This window comes from Pelophylax lessonae, assembly GCF_965119305.1.
Source record: "Pelophylax lessonae genome assembly, chromosome: 1".
NCBI classification, from domain to species: Eukaryota; Metazoa; Chordata; class Amphibia; order Anura; family Ranidae; genus Pelophylax; species Pelophylax lessonae.
The window spans coordinates 301022905-301043628 of record NC_138768.1 but is presented as its reverse complement, the minus strand read 5'-3'; the positions used below and the strand labels follow the sequence as shown (position 1 = coordinate 301043628).

The 20724-nt window shown below is 46.4% G+C and overlaps 2 protein-coding genes across 3 annotated transcripts in view; one reads left to right on the top strand and one right to left on the bottom strand.

The window, feature by feature from the left end:
* SSH1 (slingshot protein phosphatase 1) overlaps positions 1–4231 on the bottom strand; it is a 188242-nt gene extending 184011 nt beyond the window's left edge. The window contains exon 1 of the mRNA XM_082273831.1: positions 3934–4231. Coding sequence (XP_082129957.1) covers positions 3934–3999 — 66 coding nt within the window. The 5' untranslated portion in view covers positions 4000–4231. The remainder of the gene's footprint in view (positions 1–3933) is intronic.
* Positions 4232–15212: 10981 nt separating this feature from the next.
* Positions 15213–20724, top strand: part of DAO (D-amino acid oxidase) — an 83717-nt gene continuing 78205 nt past the window's right edge. The window contains exon 1 of one of the 2 annotated variants that reach the window (XM_082264210.1): positions 15213–15336. The gene's annotated coding sequence lies outside the window, so the exon portion shown is untranslated. Of the gene's footprint in view, positions 15337–16653; positions 16800–20724 lie in introns of those variants that run through there. The other variant, XM_082264212.1, reaches the window with a different exon arrangement.

Below are 20724 nucleotides of genomic sequence, written 5' to 3'. Positions count from 1 at the left end.
AGACATTTTTAGTTAAGTATAAAGAAACACACAGCTGAGCTACGCTTTTACTGCCTCCAACTGCTGGCAGTGGACAACTGGACATGTTGTGGCTGCATACTTTGCTTCATGGCCATGGCAGAAATCAAACCCCTGTTACGTTTGGCTGGCAGTACTGACCACTGAATGTGACCCATTCCCTGTAACCGTCCCACTTTTACCATCCTTCACCTTAAGTTGCAACTGCATGCCATGCGTATTGTACAGGCTTTTAGGGGATAAAACAGGTGGTGAGGAAGTGACCACTCCTCCTCCCAGCCTGGTAAACACCCTCTGAAGGGAAATCTATTGTGTAAATTAGCCCTAGGCATATGGGATTGTTCTGCAACCATGTGTAATGCACGTGGTTGCAGCATTTTCAGAGTTAAAGTTGAACTAAAGTTCTGCTGTCACAAACTGCAAGTAGGCTCTTTACTGCAGAAGTGACATGCAATGTTTCCTCTGCAACAAAATAGACCTACCTGCCCAACTGAAGCATTCTCCAGCATGTAAACTGAGCTGTGCATCCCGTGCCTGCCAAGGAAGACAGCAAAAGTCTGGCACTCAGAAAAAGATGTCAGTGCTGACGAGGTAATGGGGACTGTTGAAGGAAAGGTACGTTTATTAAAGTTCCACTTTAAGGACTGGTTTACACCACAATTTCTGTGATCCAGATGCGTGTCTGCATGAGAGTTTTTGATACATTCTGGGGAATTTTTTTATGCGTTCCTTTAATGCATAGGTTAGGTTCACACTTGTGCAGGTGGTTGTGGGTGCTAAGCCTTAGGTTAGGTTCACACTTGTGTGGGTGCGAAGCCTTAGTTTACGTTCACACTTGTGTGGGTGGTTGTAAGTGCTAACCCTTAGTTTAGGTTCACACTTGTGCGGGTGCGAAGCCTTAGGTTAGGTTCACACTTGTGTGGGTGCTATGCCTTAGGTTAGGTTCACACTTGTGTGGGTGCTATGCCTTAGGTTAGGTTCACACTTGTGTGGGTGGTCTAGGTGCTAAGCCTTAGGTTAGGTTCACACTTGTGTGGGTGGTCTAGGTGCTAAGCCTGAGGTTAGGTTCACACTTGTGTGGGTGGTCTAGGTGCTAAGCCTGAGGTTAGGTTCACACTTGTGTGGGTGGTCTAGGTGCTAAGCCTGAGGTTAGGTTAAGACTTGTGTGGGTGGTCTAGGTGCTAAGCCTGAGGTTAGGTTCAGACTTGTGTGGGTGGTAGGAAGTGCTAACCCTTAGGCTATGTTCACACTTGTGCGCTTGCTAAGCCTTAGGTTAGGTTCACACTCGTGCGCCTGCTAAGCCTTAGGTTAGGTTCACACTTGTGCGCCTGCTAAGCCTTAGAGGTTAGGATCACACTTGTGCGCCTGCTAAGCCTTAGAGGTTAGGATCACACTTGTGCGCCTGCTAAGCCTTAGAGGTTAGGATCACACTTGTGCGCCTGCCAAGCCTTAGAGGTTAGGATCACACTTGTGCGCCTGCTAAGCCTTAGAGGTTAGGACAGTGCTGTATCTTGGCCTAGGCCAACAAGGCCCAGGCCTAGGGCGGCACTTTGCAGGGGGGCAGCAAAAAAGCTGCACCCTGCACAAGAAAAAAAAAAACAGCCTCCTGCCGGGTCCTGCACGAAAAGGGTCCCCGCCGACTTGCGCTACACTTTTAGTATAGTGCCAGTCTTATGGGGTAAATTGGGCCAGAGGGAAGAGTCCAGGAGGCAAATCAGTCTGGCACCCCCATAAAGTGGTCAGTGATGAGGCTGCACTGATGAGCAGTAATGAGGCGGCACTGATAAGGCTGCACAGATGGGCACTGATGAGGCTGAACATATGGGAACTGATGAGGCTACGCTGATGGGCACTGATAGACTTTTGGTCTGTGGTTCACAGATGACAGGGGGGGTCATAAAAAGTAAGGGGCATGACCTTTACAGGAAGGGGTGGGTCATATATAAATTAGGGGGTGCACAAGTTTAGTCAAGCCTAGGGCAGCACAAAACCTAAATACACCACTGGGTTAGGATCACACTCGTGCGCCTGCTAAGCCTTAGGTTAGGTTCAAACTCGTGCGCCTGCTAAGCCTTAGGTTAGGTTCAAACTAGTGTGCCTGCTAAGCCTTAGGTTAGGTTCACACTTGTGCAGGTGGTCGTGGGTGCAAGAATCACATCTGTTCTCACACCCGCAACCAAAATCCGCTTTTTTACAGATGCGTGGTGCTGCCATTCATTCTTAATGGCACCCCCAAGCATCTACACAGTACATTTGCAGGAATGGGAAATTGCACGGTGCAAATTCTGCAAAAAAAAGGTGCAGGAACCTTTTTCCTGCCTTTCCCACAGGTACAGCAGCTGATTCAAGTGAATGGGATACTGACCCCTTGCAAACTCAGGCTGCACTGAACGCAGACATGTGAACCTAGCGTTAAACATGACGTATTGCGTCCTCACCACCTGTCAGAGGGGTGAAAAGACCAGCAGCATGCATAAAGGCAGCCATAGACTTCCATATGCTGTGAGGAGGCACGGCGTGTTGAACGTGCTGGGAGGAGGCACGGCGTGTCGAACGTGCTGCGAGGAGGCACGGCGTGTCCAACGTGCTGCGAGGAGGCACGGCGTGTCCAACGTGCTGCGAGGAGGCACGGCGTGTCCAACGTGCTGCGAGGAGGCACGGCGTGTCCAACGTGCTGCGAGGAGGCACGGCGTGTCCAACGTGCTGCGAGGAGGCACGGCGTGTCCAACGTGCTGCGAGGAGGCACGGCGTGTCCAACGTGCTGCGAGGAGGCACGGCGTGTCCAACGTGCTGCGAGGAGGCACGGCGTGTCCAACGTGCTGCGAGGAGGCACGGCGTGTCCAACGTGCTGCGAGGAGGCACGGCGTGTCCAACGTGCTGCGAGGAGGCACGGCGTGTCCAACGTGCTGCGAGGAGGCACGGCGTGTCCAACGTGCTGCGAGGAGGCACGGCGTGTCCAACGTGCTGCGAGGAGGCACGGCGTGTCCAACGTGCTGCGAGGAGGCACGGCGTGTCCAACGTGCTGCGAGGAGGCACGGCGTGTCCAACGTGCTGCGAGGAGGCACGGCGTGTCCAACGTGCTGCGAGGAGGCACGGCGTGTCCAACGTGCTGCGAGGAGGCACGGCGTGTCCAACGTGCTGCGAGGAGGCACGGCGTGTCCAACGTGCTGCGAGGAGGCACGGCGTGTCCAACGTGCTGCGAGGAGGCACGGCGTGTCCAACGTGCTGCGAGGAGGCACGGCGTGTCCAACGTGCTGCGAGGAGGCACGGCGTGTCCAACGTGCTGCGAGGAGGCACGGCGTGTCCAACGTGCTGCGAGGAGGCACGGCGTGTCCAACGTGCTGCGAGGAGGCACGGCGTGTCCAACGTGCTGCGAGGAGGCACGGCGTGTCCAACGTGCTGCGAGGAGGCACGGCGTGTCCAACGTGCTGCGAGGAGGCACGGCGTGTCCAACGTGCTGCGAGGAGGCACGGCGTGTCCAACGTGCTGCGAGGAGGCACGGCGTGTCCAACGTGCTGCGAGGAGGCACGGCGTGTCCAACGTGCTGCGAGGAGGCACGGCGTGTCCAACGTGCTGCGAGGAGGCACGGCGTGTCCAACGTGCTGCGAGGAGGCACGGCGTGTCCAACGTGCTGCGAGGAGGCACGGCGTGTCGAACGTGCTGTGTAAAATACAACATTTCCTCTTTATTTCAGCACTCTGGTGAGAAGGGAAGCCCAGGTAGACTGCCTTGTGTGAATGAGCCCCAGTGCTGAGCTGTGCTCACCTATGACAGGTCTATTAAACACTACACATCCATAGACAGGTTGTCTTCATAGACACTGCTTCCTATGAGGACAGGCACAGCCTTGGGCACCCACTGCGGCCTACACAGCCTGCACCTCCCCCGCTCTTTCCTGGGAATGGGTCGGCTTACCTCGCTGGTACTGGCCGAGGAGGCAGCACTGGGGGTCGGGGATCTCTGCAGGGTCACCAAGGCCATGGTTGCTGTGTACCGGGTAACGAGGATCAGCGGCTCGGTGTAAGCTCTGAGGAAGCCCGAACAGGTGCTGTCAGCTCAGGAACACGGAGAACTCCCGTCCATCGCCTATCAATATACCGGCACCGGGCTCTACCGCTATCCCCGCCCGGCCTCTGCTAGCACCATAACCCCGCCTCTCTGTGATTGGACGGAGCCGTCTTCTACAGCCTGGTTTATGCTCTGACCCCCAGCATGATCCCACCATACCGGCGGATCCCGAGCTCCCCCTACCGGTGACATGGAATGGTACACGGAGGACCGATCAAAGTGTCACCTTCGGTTATCATCCTTTCATGGGGTCACCTCTGCAACCAGGAGGGTGTCAGGACCACACCATGTCATTCCCCAGGCTAGGGTCACTACACTACAGTCCATTCAACATTACTTCCTATAGGTCCCGTTCACATCTACGTTTCCTCATTTTTGCAAGGTGCAAGAGACTCTTACTTTGGTTGCATTTTTGGCTCCATAGACTTTTATGAAAAACGCATATACATGGGTTTTTGGTGTACTTTCCTACGTGACAATCTCATATAGATTGACCAAAACCTATCTGAAAATGAAGTGCCTGCACTAATTTTGTTGATTTCAGGTGCGACTTGCGAAGTCATCTGTGCATGAAATCGCACAGATGTCAGCCAAGTCGCACTGACATGCGGCTTTGAAATTGTACGATTTCAAGTAAAGTCACATGATTTTAAAGTTGGATTTGATGTGACCGGTGTGTTAATCCAGATTGTACAATCAGATTGTATAGTGTTAGGGATATTTCTGGTTAAGACACTGAAAATAAAAGGTAAAGGAACAGATTCACAGGACATGATCTCTATGTTTGGTTCTACCCTTCCATTTTATACAGAAGCAGTTCAGCCACCAGACATTTTGGGGCCCCTTACACAGCTTTAGACCTGGGGCCTCCCCTGGCCTGACCACCAACATTCCCCAGGGCCCGCCCACTGACCATCCCACTAAGTCCTTCAGTGCACCCACTTTTATTTTAACACTCTTACAACTTAATTTATGAAAATTAAAAGTGTTTTCCAAGTCATCAGTGCTTGCATCCCCATATATTCGGCAAAGAGTTGGCCCAATCCAGCAAAGAGACATCCCCATATATTCAGCAAAGGGACAGCCCAGTCCAGCATATAGTCTGCCCAATCCAGCAAAGAGACAGCCCAGTCCAGCAAAGAGACTGCCCAATCCAGGAAAGAGAAAGCTCAGTCCAGCAACGAGATAGCCCAGTCCAGCAAAGAGACAGCCCAGTCCAGCAATGAGATAGCCCAGTCCAGTAAAGAGACAGCCCAGTCCAGCAATGAGACAGCCCAGTCCAGCAATGAGATAGCCCAGTCCAGCAAAGAGACAGCCCAGTCCAGCAAAGAGACAGTCCAGTCCAGCAAAGAGACAGCCCAGTCCAGCAAAGAGACAGTCCAGTCTAGCAAATAGACAGCCCAGTCTAGCAAAGAGAGCCCAGTCCAGCAAAGAGACTGCCCAGTCTAGTAAAGAGACAGCCCAGTCCAGCAAAGAGACTGCCCAGTCTAACAAAGAGACTGCCCAATCCAGGAAAGAGACAGCCCAGTCCTGCAACAAAATAGCCCAGTCCAGCAAAGAGACAGCCCCATAAAGCAATTGTTAAAAGATGGAACATTCAACGCACACAGCTAGGTCCTACTAGTGGGCACCTCCACACCTTTCAGATTGAAGCCCCCCCCCCCCCCTCCTAGCACACACAGACACAGCCATCCCAGTCATGGAGAATCCCCCAGAAGGAAGGGGGTGGGCAGAGGCAGAGAGGAGACTGAGCGCAGCCATCTGCAGGCTGTAGCAATAAAAAGAAAACCTTTCCCCAGTCAAGCGGTCTCTTTTCACTTTTAGGTGCCGCTGTGCCAGTGTAGTAATCTCTTGTGAGAGACAAGTACATGACAGGCCTGGCGGATTAATATAGAAGAGGCTGGGACTGTCATGTACTTGTCTCGCACAAGAGATTACTACACCAGTCTGGTGGCCCCCAAAAGTGATGAAAGACTCCACTTGGCTGGGGAACATTTTTTTATTAATTCCTACAGCCTGCAGATCGCGGCATCCACTCTCTTCTCTGCCTCCGCCCACCCCCTTCTTTCCCTGCTGAATTGGCTAGGCCTGACCTAGAAAGTAGCCCCGCACAGCAGCCGAAGCAGACTGGTGGGGGCACCAGCCATGGTTGGGGCCCGAGCGGCGGGCCCCTCGGGACACCGGGGTGCCCTACATGTGTATGGGCTGTGCCCCCCTGATGGCATCCCTTTACAGAAGATAAGAAAAGGGGTAGTGTGAGTTGTTTTTAAAAACTAGCAAACAGAATAATGGCACATCTCATAAGTCATCAGTTATGCCTATCGCCCCATACACATGGGCCGAATGTCAGACAGCATCAGCTGGTTCAATAGAAACTGGCCGACATTTCCGCCCGTGTATACGGCAGCCGGTCCAACAGAAGGCAGTCGTTCGGCCGCCTTATGTCGAAGGGGCATGACCAAAAAAAGTCTGCCGACCAGTTCCGGTCAGAGTTCTCAGCCGATGGCTGAGAATGGTCACTGGGGTGTTCTGGTGGGGAGGCGTTCCCCTTTCAGATGGCAATAGCGCAATAGAACAGCAGGAGAGATTTATTTACTAACATCAGATTGTTAGTACAGCGGCTCAGACCAGAGCTGTCAAGTTTTTTTTTGTTCAGTCCACTGGGTTAAATGAAAAAAAAAAACTAGCAGTGTGTACAAGGCTTTACAGTTTCAAAACTAAAACCATGAGAAGGAAGCCACAAAGGGAGAGAAAGAGAGAACATTCAACTTGGCCTGTGTAAGTGAAGGACACTAAAATATTTCAACATTGCACGCAAGATGGGGGTCTCATGTTCTTAAATGTACAAGTAGAGTTTACAGCGGGTCAGCAACCCATCAGTCGTGATCTACCCATCAACTACGGGCAGGTGACAGGTATATTGCGATCAGGGCTTTTTTTCTCAGAAAATAGGTGCGGGAACTCAACCACGACCCCAAAACCACCTCCCCCCAGACACACACCCTCCAAACTGCATCAAATTATGGATGTGGTCAAATTTCTTTAACTTTGCAAGGGTCCTGAAGGGGCATTAAATACCAGGAGTGCATTACGTACAGAATGCAGAGTTCAGGGGTGCGCTGCGTACAGAGTGCAGAGTTCAGGTGTGTGCTGCATACAGAGTGCAGAAATTAGGGGTGTACTACACATATAGGTGTACGTTTAGTAAACTGAGATAAGCCGAGATCTGGATGATCACGGCTTGTCTCAGAGCATTGCAGGTTTAAAATACTGAGAAGAGTAGTGGAGAACATATTCTTCTCTTCTCATCTCAGTACACAAACGGCTTGCATTCACTGCAATAGAAACGGCCAGTTTAGAAACACATGATGTCACCTGATCACTGTGCTTCTCTTTGAAGATCTCCTCTTCCTACTTCTCCAGCTCAGAGGTGGAGATAGCAGGAAGAAATAGGAGATCTCTGCTGTGAATGTCCCAGTGCCCAAAAGTGAAAGTAAAAACTCTCCCTACTGCAGTGAAATATACATCAACAGCAGGTTAGAAACACATTAACTATACAATCACATATATATCTGTGTGTATATATATATATATATATATATATATACTGTATGTACTGGTGTGTATGTATGTATATATATATATATATTTTTTTTTTATTTCAGGTACTTATATAGCACAGTCAATTTACGCAGCGCTTTACATATACATTGCACATTCACATCAGTCCCTGCCCTCAAGGAGCTTACAATCTAAGGTCCCTAATGCCTCGTACACATGTACCGATCGGCCGTCTTTTGTCCGGTGCTGTCCTGTCCGCTGAAAACTGCAAAAGACTGCACATGAATTTTGTCGGCCAACAACAGCCGACTGCAGAAGTGATGTCATGTGATGAATAACTTTCCGTGTGTTTTTTCTTTTCTGAGCATGCCCAGTCTTGCTAATCTGCTGTTTGTCGGCCGAATTCTGTACTGACTGGCGAACAATCAGCCGTTCTGGTGTTGGCCAACAAAAACTTTAATGCCTGCAGGACAGATTCTGTTCGGCCGAAAATGCGCTGTCGGCTGTCGAAAGCATCATACTAACAAGCATACAATCGGCCGATCGGTCGTCGGCCGAATATTTACGGCCGACGATCGGTACGTGTGTACGAGGCATCACTCACATACATACACAGCAGGGCCAATTTTTTATACAGGATCCAATTAACCTACCAGCATGTCTTTGGAGTGTGGGAGGAAAACCAATCTGTCACGATTCAACCACGCCCACGGCGACTAGCTAAACGAGACGTGATGAATCGTGACTGGGCAGTATAAGGGGATAACGGAAATAAAGAAAATTCCTACTAAAGGCTCGTACACACGTACCGATTGTCGCAGAAAAGATTCGGCAGACGACCGATCGGCCAAATGTAGGCTTGTTAGTATGATGCTTCCGACAGCCGACAGCGCACTTTCGGCCGAACAGAATCTGTCGTGCAAGCATTAAAATGTTTGTATGCCGACACCAGAACGGCCGATTGTTCGCCAGTCAGTACAGAATTCGGCCGACAGACAGCAGATTTGCAAGACTGGGCATGCTCATAAAAGAAAAAACACAGGGAAAGTTAACCATCACATGACATCACTTCTGCAGTCGGCGGACAAAATTCGTGTGCAGTCTTTTGCACTTTTCAGCGGACATGACAGCCCGGGGACAAAAGACAGCCGATCGTTCGGCCGACGATCGGTACGTGTGTACGGGGCTTAAGTAATTAGATTGGTTGCAATACTTTCACAGCCTGCACTGCCTTCGGTCACCACTAGAGGGAGACTCCAGTCCAATCCAGCTGGCTGACCACACACAGGCAGATACAAATCTTACATACAATCTGATGCACTCTAAGGGTTGGGGAGCAGTCTAGCAATTACCACACACTACTAGGATTCCTCCAGCTATCCTACAAGCCAGAACCCCTGTGTTGATCACTCTTCCCACTGTCCCCACACCTACACACCACAAACGATAGCCTGTGGTCTGGTGTACAATCTGCATGCAATCTGCCAACATACAGTGCAATTGCATACAGATTGGCATGTATGTATGTATGTACTGTATGTATGTGTATATATATATATATATATATATGTGTGTGTGTGTATGTGTATATATATATATATTTATATACTGTATGTATATATACCGTGCATGTGTGTGTGTGTGTATATATATGTTTTCATGTGTCAGAACATGTCATTACGAGTTCTTTTAAACTTTAGTTTCACTCTTTAAATTTAGCAGTGCCTGTAATCTCACAAAATCTCGTGAGATTACAGGCAGTCCACCCAGTTATACAGAGATCACGGCAGTTCTCAGAGAAAAAACTTCTCCTCTGATCACCCTGTGAGAAGTGAAGTTCTCCGCCTTCTAAACTGGGTGCCAGAGGAGATATTTTTTCTCTGAGAACTGCCGAGAATTGAACTGAGAGAAAACTTCTCAGTTTACTAAACGTACACCATAGTGTAGGGTTTAGCCTCCTTCCGCAGATGCTTACCTCTATATCCCCTATCCACATCTCACTTTCACCCGTCTTCAGCTCTGACCTCTGCATGCAACACCCCTTCCACTGCCCCCATCTTCTCCCTCCCTCCTTAAAAGCTCCAACATCTTCCACATATCTTACTCGTGTTACTGTATTAAACGGACGCTTCCAGCCAGTTTTATTACCTCCCCGCACACTGTAGGTGGCTCTTCCTCTATCAATTGCAGGGGGGGTAGTCATGATCTGCTCTGCACCTGCATCTCCCTTGTCCGCTCAGGAGATCAGATCTGTAAGAGCCATTGGGAGACAAGCTGTCACTTGTAAACACAGAAGCCAGACTTCTGTGTTTACCATTATAAAGGTGAGCAGGGAGCAGAGGGCCTGAGCCAGAGGTGGTGGAACTGAGTTCCACAAAGTTCCAGCTTAAAAAAAGCCCTGCTTATGATCAAGTCCCTGCCCTGCCGACCCACAAGTGCTCCTCACCCCTCCACTGATTGGCAGAGCAGCACAGAGGAGGAATGAGCAGCACGATGAGAAGCAGTCAAAGCTGGGTCTAGGCAGAGGCATTCCCCGCCCCGCAGGATGCCCCTTTCATGTGTGGCTGCTGGGCGGGGAATGCCTTTGCCTCCTATGATATGCTAACAGTAAGTTCAAGCTATTATCCCCCTAAATGCAGTGCGCTGATCCCTGCTGGCCCTCCTCTCCATTCAAGTGAGTAAGCTTATGGGTGACCTTGGGTGAACAGAGAGGAGGAGTGGGGGGATCAGCGCACCAGAACAGGTAGCTGTGACACAGCAGCTTCCTTACACTGCTCTGCACCAGGACACCACTTATGTACCCTCCTGACCCCAAGTACCATGCACGCATGACCCCTCTGTATATCCTCCTGACCCCCAGTGGCATGCACTCCTGACCCCTCTGTGTGCCATCCTGACCTCCAGTACCATGCACTCCTAAACCCCAGTACCATGCCCTTCTGACACCTCTGTAGTGTGCCCTCCTGACCCTGCCAATATCAGGCCCTCCCGACCTTCCAGACCCTCCAGTACTATGCCCTCCTAAACCCCTAGTTCCATACCCTCCAGACCCCCCTGTAGTGTGCCTGCCCCCCCAGTACCATGCCCTCCAACATCTCAATACCGTGCCCTTCTGACCTCCCCCACTCCCAGTATCATGCCCTTTCAGACCCCTGTACTATGCCCTCCTGACCCCTCAGGAATGTGCCTTCTTAACCCCCAGTATTGTACCATCCTGACCCTCCAGTACCACGCTCTCCTGATGCCCCCCCCCCCCCAGTACTGTGCCCTCCTAACCTCCCAGTACTGTGCCCCACTAACCCTCCAGTATCGTGCCCCCCCTGACCCTCCAGGACTGTGCCCTCCAGCCCCCCAGCTCCAGTTCTATACCCTCCAAACCCCCCTGTACCAGGCTCTTCTGACGCCCCCTGTACCATGCCCTCCTGACTGCTCTGTACTGTGGAAAAATAGGAGAAATATACAGCTGTCAAGAACAGACTGTATAAAGTAGGCATAAAGTAAACCATGCAGCATAATGTACTAGAATTTATTAATCTTCAAAAAATATACAGAAAAACGAAGACACAAAAACATAATTTAAAAACAATCCCGGTAAGGTAACCAATGTGTTGGAGGCTGTAGTCATTGGTGACTCAGCAGTATGTGAGCTTAGCCAAATATTCAGTGACAGTCTGGGTGTATACAGCACCTTGAATTCAATTATGGACCCACAATGGGTTAGTGAATGTAGTAAAGTGGCTTGTGCACAGTTTAGAGACTTTGAGAATGGAAGTGGTGTCCTTTAGAATCCTCACAATCTGAGTTTGCAAGGTTAATTGGGGCCAACAGTTTGTGATGATGTAAAGTTTGGCCCTGTATCCTCTATGTCAATAAAAGTTCAATTGATAACCATTCACAATTGGCATCATTGCTTCCAAGATAAATGCTGCATTCACAGTATGTAGTGATAGATAGCAAGCAGTTCAGCTGATCAAGCAGATGGATGCAAACAAGCTAAGGGTGCATAATGCAGATAGAACGACACAGTGCGATAGTGCAAGCAGAGGGAAGGGAGCTAAGCACAGTAGTTTGCATCAAGCAGTCAAGTTAAAATCATGTTATTCATAATGTCCATCAAGTGCTTACCACTCTACCTTCCCGTGTCTGTACTGTGCCTTCCTGACCCCCCCCCCACCCCTTTGCACTGCCTTGTTGACACCTTGTCCTTTGCCCTGTTGACGCCCTGTTCTCTGCCCTACTAACACCTCTCCAACTTACCCCTGCCTTACATCCTACTGACCCCTGTACACTGCCCTACATCTTACTGATCTCTGTACACTGCCCTACATCCTACTGACCCCTGTACACTGCCCTACATCTTACTGATCTCTGTACACTGCCCTACATCCTACTGATCTCTGTACACTGCCCAACATACTACTGACCTCTGTACACTGCCCTATATCCTACTGACTTCTGTACATTGCCCTACATCGTACTGACCTCTGTACACTGCAATACATCTTACTGACATCTGTGCACTGCCCTACATCCTACTGACCTCTGTAAACTGCTCTACCTACTACTGACCTCTCTACAATGTCCTAACTACTACTGACATCTGTGCACTGCCCTACATCCTACTGACCTCTGTACATACCCCCGGTTTACAACAAACCCTGAGTGTGGCTGACCTATCATCAGTGTAAAAGCTGGAACCACCTACAAATAGGTTTGTGTCACACCAGTAAATAATGAAATTATAAGCCTTCCTACCAGGGCCGGCCCTACCATGGGTCCCACTGGGTCCATTGGACCCAGGCAGCACTTTGAGAGGGGCAGCAAATTGACGCCCAAGATTTTTTGTCATCAGTTTGCGGTGCCTTAAGTGCGGAATTTCCCCATCTCATACTGCCGCCTGTAGTGCAAACTGATGAGTTTGAGGAGGTGGAGCGTCTCCTCCGGGGAACGTCTCTCACATGATTGTGGTGTGCGCACTGACGTCAGACATTCAGGCACACAAAATAAAACTGGAGTTTGTGGTTCGGAATTGAACATAATGATACGTAATAATTTTGCATATAGACAAGGAGCTGTTGCATGTAAATCTGACTTCCTGATACATTTATTAGTTTTAATTATCATGATATAAAATAATGGATGTGGGGGGCAGCATTTTTTTTGGAGGGGGTGGGGGGCAGCATTTCATTCTTGGATCCAGGCAGCACGATGTCTTGGGCCACCCCTGCTTCCTACCTACATAAGATGTAAATTGATCATGTAGTTTAATGAGGTCATTTGTTGGCCTGTACACACAGTCTATAGTAGAGTTTAAGCTGGCTATAGATGAATATTGATATAGAAAATCCTGAAGAAATGTGTTGGAAAATTTGTACAAAATTTCTCAGAACATTCGAATGTTGTTCAAAAGATTTTGTTTTCTTTTAACATTTGATTCTTGAGTAATTTAAGACCCTTCTCCTGGCATTGGTGTATAGTCATCACTTGCCCCTCCATATTCTACACCACTCCTTGTTGTTAAATCATGTCTGGGACTATACAGGCACCATTGGGCAAGAAAATACTTCTTACAGTATTGCCTATTAAAGTTTATCATGTGCTGGAATGGCAAAAGCAGGGGCTTATTACAGTGGCCAGTTTATGGCAACCAGCGTGTCATAGTTTTGGGTCCACTGAAGTGGATGTTCAGTATGTACAAAACAAATTTCTAAAGGTAGTACAATAATAGTTAAATTGTAGTCACCAACACTGTTTATTCAAAATCTCACTTACATGTAAAACTCTGGTCTACTGCTCCAGTAGTAGATGCAGACACGAGCAGAAAAACAGCTTCAAAGATCAGGATGGACTTGACGATGGCTGTAAGGCATAGGCAGGGACTCACAGCGGAATGGAATAGTGGCATCTCAAGCCCTCTCAACACCACTGACAGTGGACCAAGACCAACCCCAAAGCATTTCCGAGGCCCTGCCTCCTTCATCAGGCACGTGCCTGCATCTACCACTGGATCTGTAGAACAGAGTTTTCAATGTAAGTGAATAAACAGTGTTGCTTGTACCCAAACTGATCTGGCACCCTGTTCCATTTCTTTATATGTCCTACTTAACAATTGGTGAAATTAAAATATTACTATATGAAAAACCGCGCTCTCAGGCACTTACTAATAATTGCTAATAATAATGTCCATTAACACCAGTGAGCTATAATTGGTAACGTAGTCGTGAAGAGTTCCAACTTCTCCAGGGACCGTGAAATGTGATCTTCCACCACCGATATATAAAATGCCTACTCACCAAAAATAAAATTATATGACCATATCCAACCAATGAGGTCTCCCCCACTCTGATAGGTATCCCCCACAAATGCCACTAATCCAGTTTGGCTCCAAGATTGTACCATGGAATGTAAAGAACAAGGTGGCTCTTCGTAGTATAGTATTTTCATTTAATATGGTATTTCATAAGTAGATTCAAAACACTTACAAAAACGTAACATGCAGAAGGGACGCCTTTCAGTGTTCCACCTGCGTTTCAAGTAGAGGAAGTGACGCGTCACGTTGTATTTACCTTACACGCATTTCCTCACAGTGTCTGATGACTTTAGGGGTCACATTCTTAACTATTAGCCTGGTTCACTAGCTGGAAAGGGCCACATGTCTTAGGAATTGTGTCATACAGGATAATTATTATCTTGATCCCCCAAGCAATGGTTTCATTCCTTCTCCCTCAATAAAATTTATTTCTGCCTATATGACTTTTTATTAACACAAAAGACATCCTCTTTTACTGCATGGTTACAAAATCCTATTAATGCCAAGCTGGGTAAGAACACCATACCTAGCTTTTGACTGCCCACTGTCAGATACCTCTGGGGGTGGGACTCTTCATACACAACCCAAAGGCTCCATTTACACCTGAGTGTTTTGTAGTCTGAAGCATCAAACTCTCAACATCCAAAATTCCATTGGTTTCAATTGTGCTTGTTCACACCTGAGCATAGCGTTGCTTGGATCTTGAGGCTTGTAGCTCGAAAAAGTACATGAGCATCTTTTTATAGCATGTTTGGCTCTGAAAGCCTTCAATGGGAGCAGTGGAAAAACACATGACCACGTGCGAAGATTGCAAGAGATTCATCTGACCATCCATCATGCAGAAGATATGATCAAAGGTGGGCTAAAGGTGCTTTGGCCTGTAAAGATTTCAGAATTGCCATCCTCACTGTACACATCAATGTGAATACAAAAGCATTTGGATGTATTTTAAGAGGTCAAGTAAACATCAGGAGGTCCAAAGCCAACTCAACTGACCTCAAATGCAAGCTGAATGCAACTAAATCACTGCATTTGTCCTTCTGCTCAGGCCCTCCGGTTGTTGCAAGGTGAATTGACAATATCACTTCTCCTAAGATACAGTAAATCGTTGCACATGGGAACCTTTGGCATATGGCTTTATCTAATGGTCATTACCTGAAAAAATGCATACAAAACATTCTGACATCTAGTGGCTTAGTGATTCATTTGATGATTTTCATTTCCCTCTGTGCCACTCTTTATATGTAATAGACCATGACACGTGACCAGAAGAACCTTTGCCCACTTTTACAGTTCAACCTTTGGTAGTTCTAATTAGTTGTACATAAATAGAACACAGTGCCACTTACAACCTTCTCCTGTGTTCTCCTAACTCCCAGGTGAGTTCTTTTCTTTCCCTAAAACTCTGGTTAGGAGATTTATTGGGGTGAGATGTTGCTGTAAACCTTGTCACTTTTGGTGCTTCAGAAAACTTTATTAGGTTTATTTGGTGATCTATGATGCTATAGCTTAATGAGGTTTTAAATCTTTTAGATGTATTAATTTGGTAAACATTAGCTGCTAGTGTCCTGTTTTAACCATATTTTTATGGAATTGTAAATTGTGTAAGTCAACAATTTTCAATGAACTAGACTGAGTTTTTCGTTACATATTAGTTAGGGAAGGAACTCAATGACTGTTCGACTGCTTACCAAACAGATAGCATCAGCAAGCCTAGGTTTATACTAATGCGGTGCGGGAAATCCCGCAATCCATGCTCATTTCCCACACTGTATATAAATCGCATTGCCCTTGTGATCTGCTGCGGGTGTCAGGGCAATCTTAACAATAGCCCAAACGCAGGCAGAGCCCAAAGGCAATACATTTGATGGCACTGAATTGCGCCGGTACTAAAGTACAAAAGTACCGTATGATCTGGAGGCAATGCAGTTGCTGCATGCACGTCTTTGGTGTGATGCAGTGAGATTTGAGCCCATTGCCCATCGCATTGCACTGAATTGTATGTAAATTAAACAGGAACGGGGTGCTGTTGTTGTGCGATTCACATGTGGTTCATAGTGTGAACCTGGGCTAAATGATTAGAATGTGTCTGCTAGACATTTTAACTGGTAATAAATAGTAGTAAGAAGCTTTCCTAATGCTTTATGACCAACTTATGCTACATTCAAACTGTGTTAAATGCTGGACATTATCCAGTACAATATGTTGTTCAGGTAGTGTTCTTTTTAGACTGATCTTTAGTCGAGGGAAATAACAGAAAACAGAAAATAGAGCCAAACACTGTCTGTAGTATTCTAACTGCTGCACCACAGCGCTCCCCATCACCTACCAACCACAGTTAGACCCACTGCTTAGGAGGTGCATGGCGGCAATGGTTAGAACCACCTTTTCCCTGCTCCCTTTACCACTTAGTGAAAAGAAACCTTAATGCTGACCATACACACTTCAATTTTACCAACTACTAAAGTTTGTTTACAATCACAATTAGAATAATTTCAACCATATAGAAAGACCTGTAATTACTGCGTTTGCTTCTTCACTCCAATGAAGGTTAACGTCTTTAGCTGGACTCAGCTAACTCAAATTTTCACTCTCACCTCTCTCTACATCAAACCCCCCACACCCTACTTCAACCTCCTTTTCTTCTCTGCTACCACCTGGCTTTCCTTCTTTCACTCACCCACCCGGCAATTCCACCGATGCCTATTTCACCCAACCAACCCTCATCTGGTTAATGTTAGACTATGTTCAGTCGGGAAAAAATGTTCTCCCCATCTCTAGCCTCCCTCTTCCTTACTCTCCCTATTCATGATTAAAAGAGTTTCACTGGAGCATGGACAAGGTAAGAAGAAATGGGGCATATTTTTTAGATTTTTTTAAACAAGAGGAAGGGGGATCATAAAAACAAAAACAAACTGAAGTTCTTCTTTTTTTTTGTGGGTTCTATAAAATATATAATGTAATGTATATAGATGTGGAAAGATGGGCTTAAAAGCAAACTTCTTTGAGCCAGCTAAATTGGCAAAAGCTGGCATTACAGGTGGCAACTTTCCAGCAATTTCAACCATTCTAGATTGAGCAGGATCGATATTCTGAGCAATTGAACATGGAAATGAGTGGTTTTGTTTGACCACAAGGAGATGAGATTGAAATTGCATTCCTCTAATCCTATGAAAAAACCTCATCTCTTTCAACAAAATAGATTTTCTGCTTTATATCCATTTTTCTATAACCTGTGTTTAAGTTGTAAATTTATAGCCGAAAAGATCGAATTCAGGTGATCAATCAAACTTACAAGTAGTAGATTGCCTGATTCAGGTAACCACTTTAGATTGTATGTTCGATTTCCAGTGGATTGAAAACAGATAATAAAATCATTATCTATTGAACATAGCATAAAAATCTTCCAAAAGATAAATAGTAGACAGAGTGCATCATAAATCGTACAACAAGGAGAAGGTTTCTAATCTGTACACCACTGTCACATATTACAAAGTCAACACGTTTTGCAGTTACTGGCAGCTTCTTCAGGACATTGTATTATATATGACATAATTCTTATCAGGCTTTGTTGTAATTCTAATAAAGGAAGGAATAACAGGTTTCTGTAAAATGTGTTTTCAGAACTGTCCTTTAACATTCTCCAGATATATCCGCCAGGTTAACAAACTCCCTCAGACGTCATAAACTGGCTATCATTAAATATCAGAATAGTGCCTTCCAACTGCATCCACACACATATATAGATCAACTCCAATCGCAGGTAGAACAGTTATCCAACCCGGTGTGCCCCAGAAGAAGGAATCTCCTCATGATATGCACCACAGTAGGCTACCAATAATTATTACGGCACTGTTGGACACACCACAACATGACTGCTCTCCTGTGTAAAACTCCATTTGGATACACACCTAGATGGCTGGAGCACCGATCCCTGCTGCAGCTTTTCCCCGGTGCCTCTAAGACTATGAACTGAGTGATTAAATATCACTGATTGCTCAGATCTCGGTCTTCAGCCTGCAGAGGGGTAGTGACTGTCAGTCACCAGCTCTCTGCTCTGCCTTTCCAGTACAGGTGCACTTGCCTGTGGAGGGGACGGAAGTAGCTGACTCGCTGAGAGGCTGAGCCAACTGTTAGTCCAGGCATCTGGAAGGATTCCAACCATATGGTCTGGATCTTTTCATAGCCTGGACTAGCTCTGTTACGTCAGCCAATAGTGTTGGGCGAGCGGTTTGGACCGAGCATAAGTTCAGCCCAAACATTGCCCATTCGACATACACCTGGATTTTCAGGGAGCATGTGGGATGTTCACTTGCTGAGCAATCCACAATGTACAGCGTGCAGCACAACGCATTCTAAGCCCTGATTGGGCAAAGCTTTGCTCAATCAGGGCACAGTAAATAGCTGGTTTTTAAGGAGTGGGCCTGGAAGCCAGCCAATGCATCCTTAACAACGGATGAGTCATCAGCTGTCAACAGGCTTCCCCAATGACACCTGAATGAAAACAAAAAACATTGCCAGCAATAGAGAAATGTGAAAAAAAAATGGCGTGGGGGTTCCCCCAATCCATACCAGATCCTTTGGGGCATGTGACCCGCTCGCTGGTTTCCCCCCCCCCCTTTTCTGGCCTGCCAGGCTGCATGCTTGGATAAGGGTCTGGTATGGATTTTAGGGGGCTCCACTTCGTTTTTTTTAAATTTTTGGTATTCTATTGCCAGCAATTTAAATGTCTTTTTTTATCTTTATATATGTCAGTTTTGCTGCAGCAGGTTCTATACATGGTACAGATGGGGCACTTTACAGGCAGACTAAGGGGATTCCCCAAACACTATATTTAAAGAAATTTTATATGTTTCACTTTAAGCATCATTAAAATCACTGCTTCTTTTAAAAACAATGTTGTATAGCATGGATGGAGGATTCTGTTAGATTTTGTTTCTTTCAGCCAACAGTGAACAAAGAAAAAACATCTACCGGTAGGAGTATATGGCCAGCTTTAGGATAGTTAACTCCACTTTTGTTGAAAAAAAAAATCCCCTTTTGGATGATCAATGTGAACATGGCAGAGATTTTAACAAACGTAGCTGATTCAGACCTTTTATTGCTGTAAAAAAAAAGCTGATTGTTTTACCAAACTGATCACATATTGATTCTGAAGAGGAGGGACTGGTTCATTATAATCATCTATTACACCCTCAGTATTCTAATGAGAAAAGCTGCAGTGTCAGCATACCTTTAGGAGTATTTAACCTCTTGAGAGAATCTACCCAAAACTGAAATTCCTATAGAAGGGGGTACCTAAAATTTGACTTGTATCTTAGTGCAGACCTGTAGTATAATCAATGAGCCAATCACACAAGCAGGACATTACATTTCTGGGGGTGTGCTGTACACCAACCATGTACTGAAGGCCTCTAGGTTACCTTATTGCTTAGAATTTTACAGAAAATACATTTTTATTACCATTAATTACAACATGACTCGTTTCGCAATTGTATATGCTACATTTTTTTCCACAAAAATGGGGTTACCCTTTTAAGAAAAAGCCCAAAGCAATGGAGCAATCTTCTGGTTGTTCCTGCATTGTATAGGGCTGTCTCTTGAGCTTCCCCAGTCTCAGGAATAGTATTATATAAGTCTACAAAAGCTAGACGCCAGCACTGAAGAAGACTGCAGGCAGAGCAGAACACTCACATTAACAGAAAGAGACACGCTATTTGACACAGCCAGAAGTGTCAGATAGCATCAACGCATGGGGCTGTTTGCAAGCGATTGAAGAATACACTTGATGCCCACCGGAATAATAGGTATGCCACTTTTTTTATTTACTTTTTTTTTATTGAAATCAAGTGGGTAATATAATATAATGACAATCTAATCCATTTGGTATGTATATATTATTTGTCACGCATAAATCATCAATATCAAATATTGTACCTGCAGCTACAGATGGAATCTACCAGTGTGGAACAAGTGATCTTGGATGACCTAAAACATGTCCATAGGGAGTCATCGTAGTATATAGACAAAAGGGTGGAACATACATGAAGTAACTAATCACAAATATAAAAAATAATGTATAAAATGTATAAATGTATAAAAAATATATTATCTATTTTTAAAAACACGTTAAGCTGCAGTACATTGAAGTCAGCTGGCCACATTGCAATTATTGAATTGTACCTGAAATAGTACACATGTACTAAAAAGGATTTCAGTCTGATTTGAAAATCTGGTTGCCGTTTTATTGCAATCGGCAAATCCTTCCTTCTTTTCTTTTTGGTTGAGTGACTGATGCAGGTGTAGGAGTGAGCGGGTCTACAGCCTGCCTGTAGTCATAAAACGCTGAGTGCTGGAGCTGATTTTGATGGTAGGGGGATGCTGTGCCAACCTAACATCTGTAGTGGGTGGGTAATTGAGGTAGAGGAGACTGCTTAAAGTGGAGTTCCAGCCTCAAAACGAAAATTTGACATCCGCTTGCTCTAAGTAACCTGAAAAAGAATTGGATAATCACGATTTTTTTTTTTGCTTTACTTACCCTGTTATTGAAGAAAATATACTTACCTTCCTTCCACTTCCTCCCTCTGCGGCCACGGCCCGCGCCGTGACTTCCTGCTGGCATTGACTCCTGGGAGCTGAACGTCATCGCTCCCAGGAGTCAATGCGCCTGCACCGACCCTGCTCTTCACTTCCAGTGCAGGCGTGTCATTTCCTGCTAAACAACTTCTGGGCATGCTGGACAAGACATTTTCAAGGTAGGTATTTCT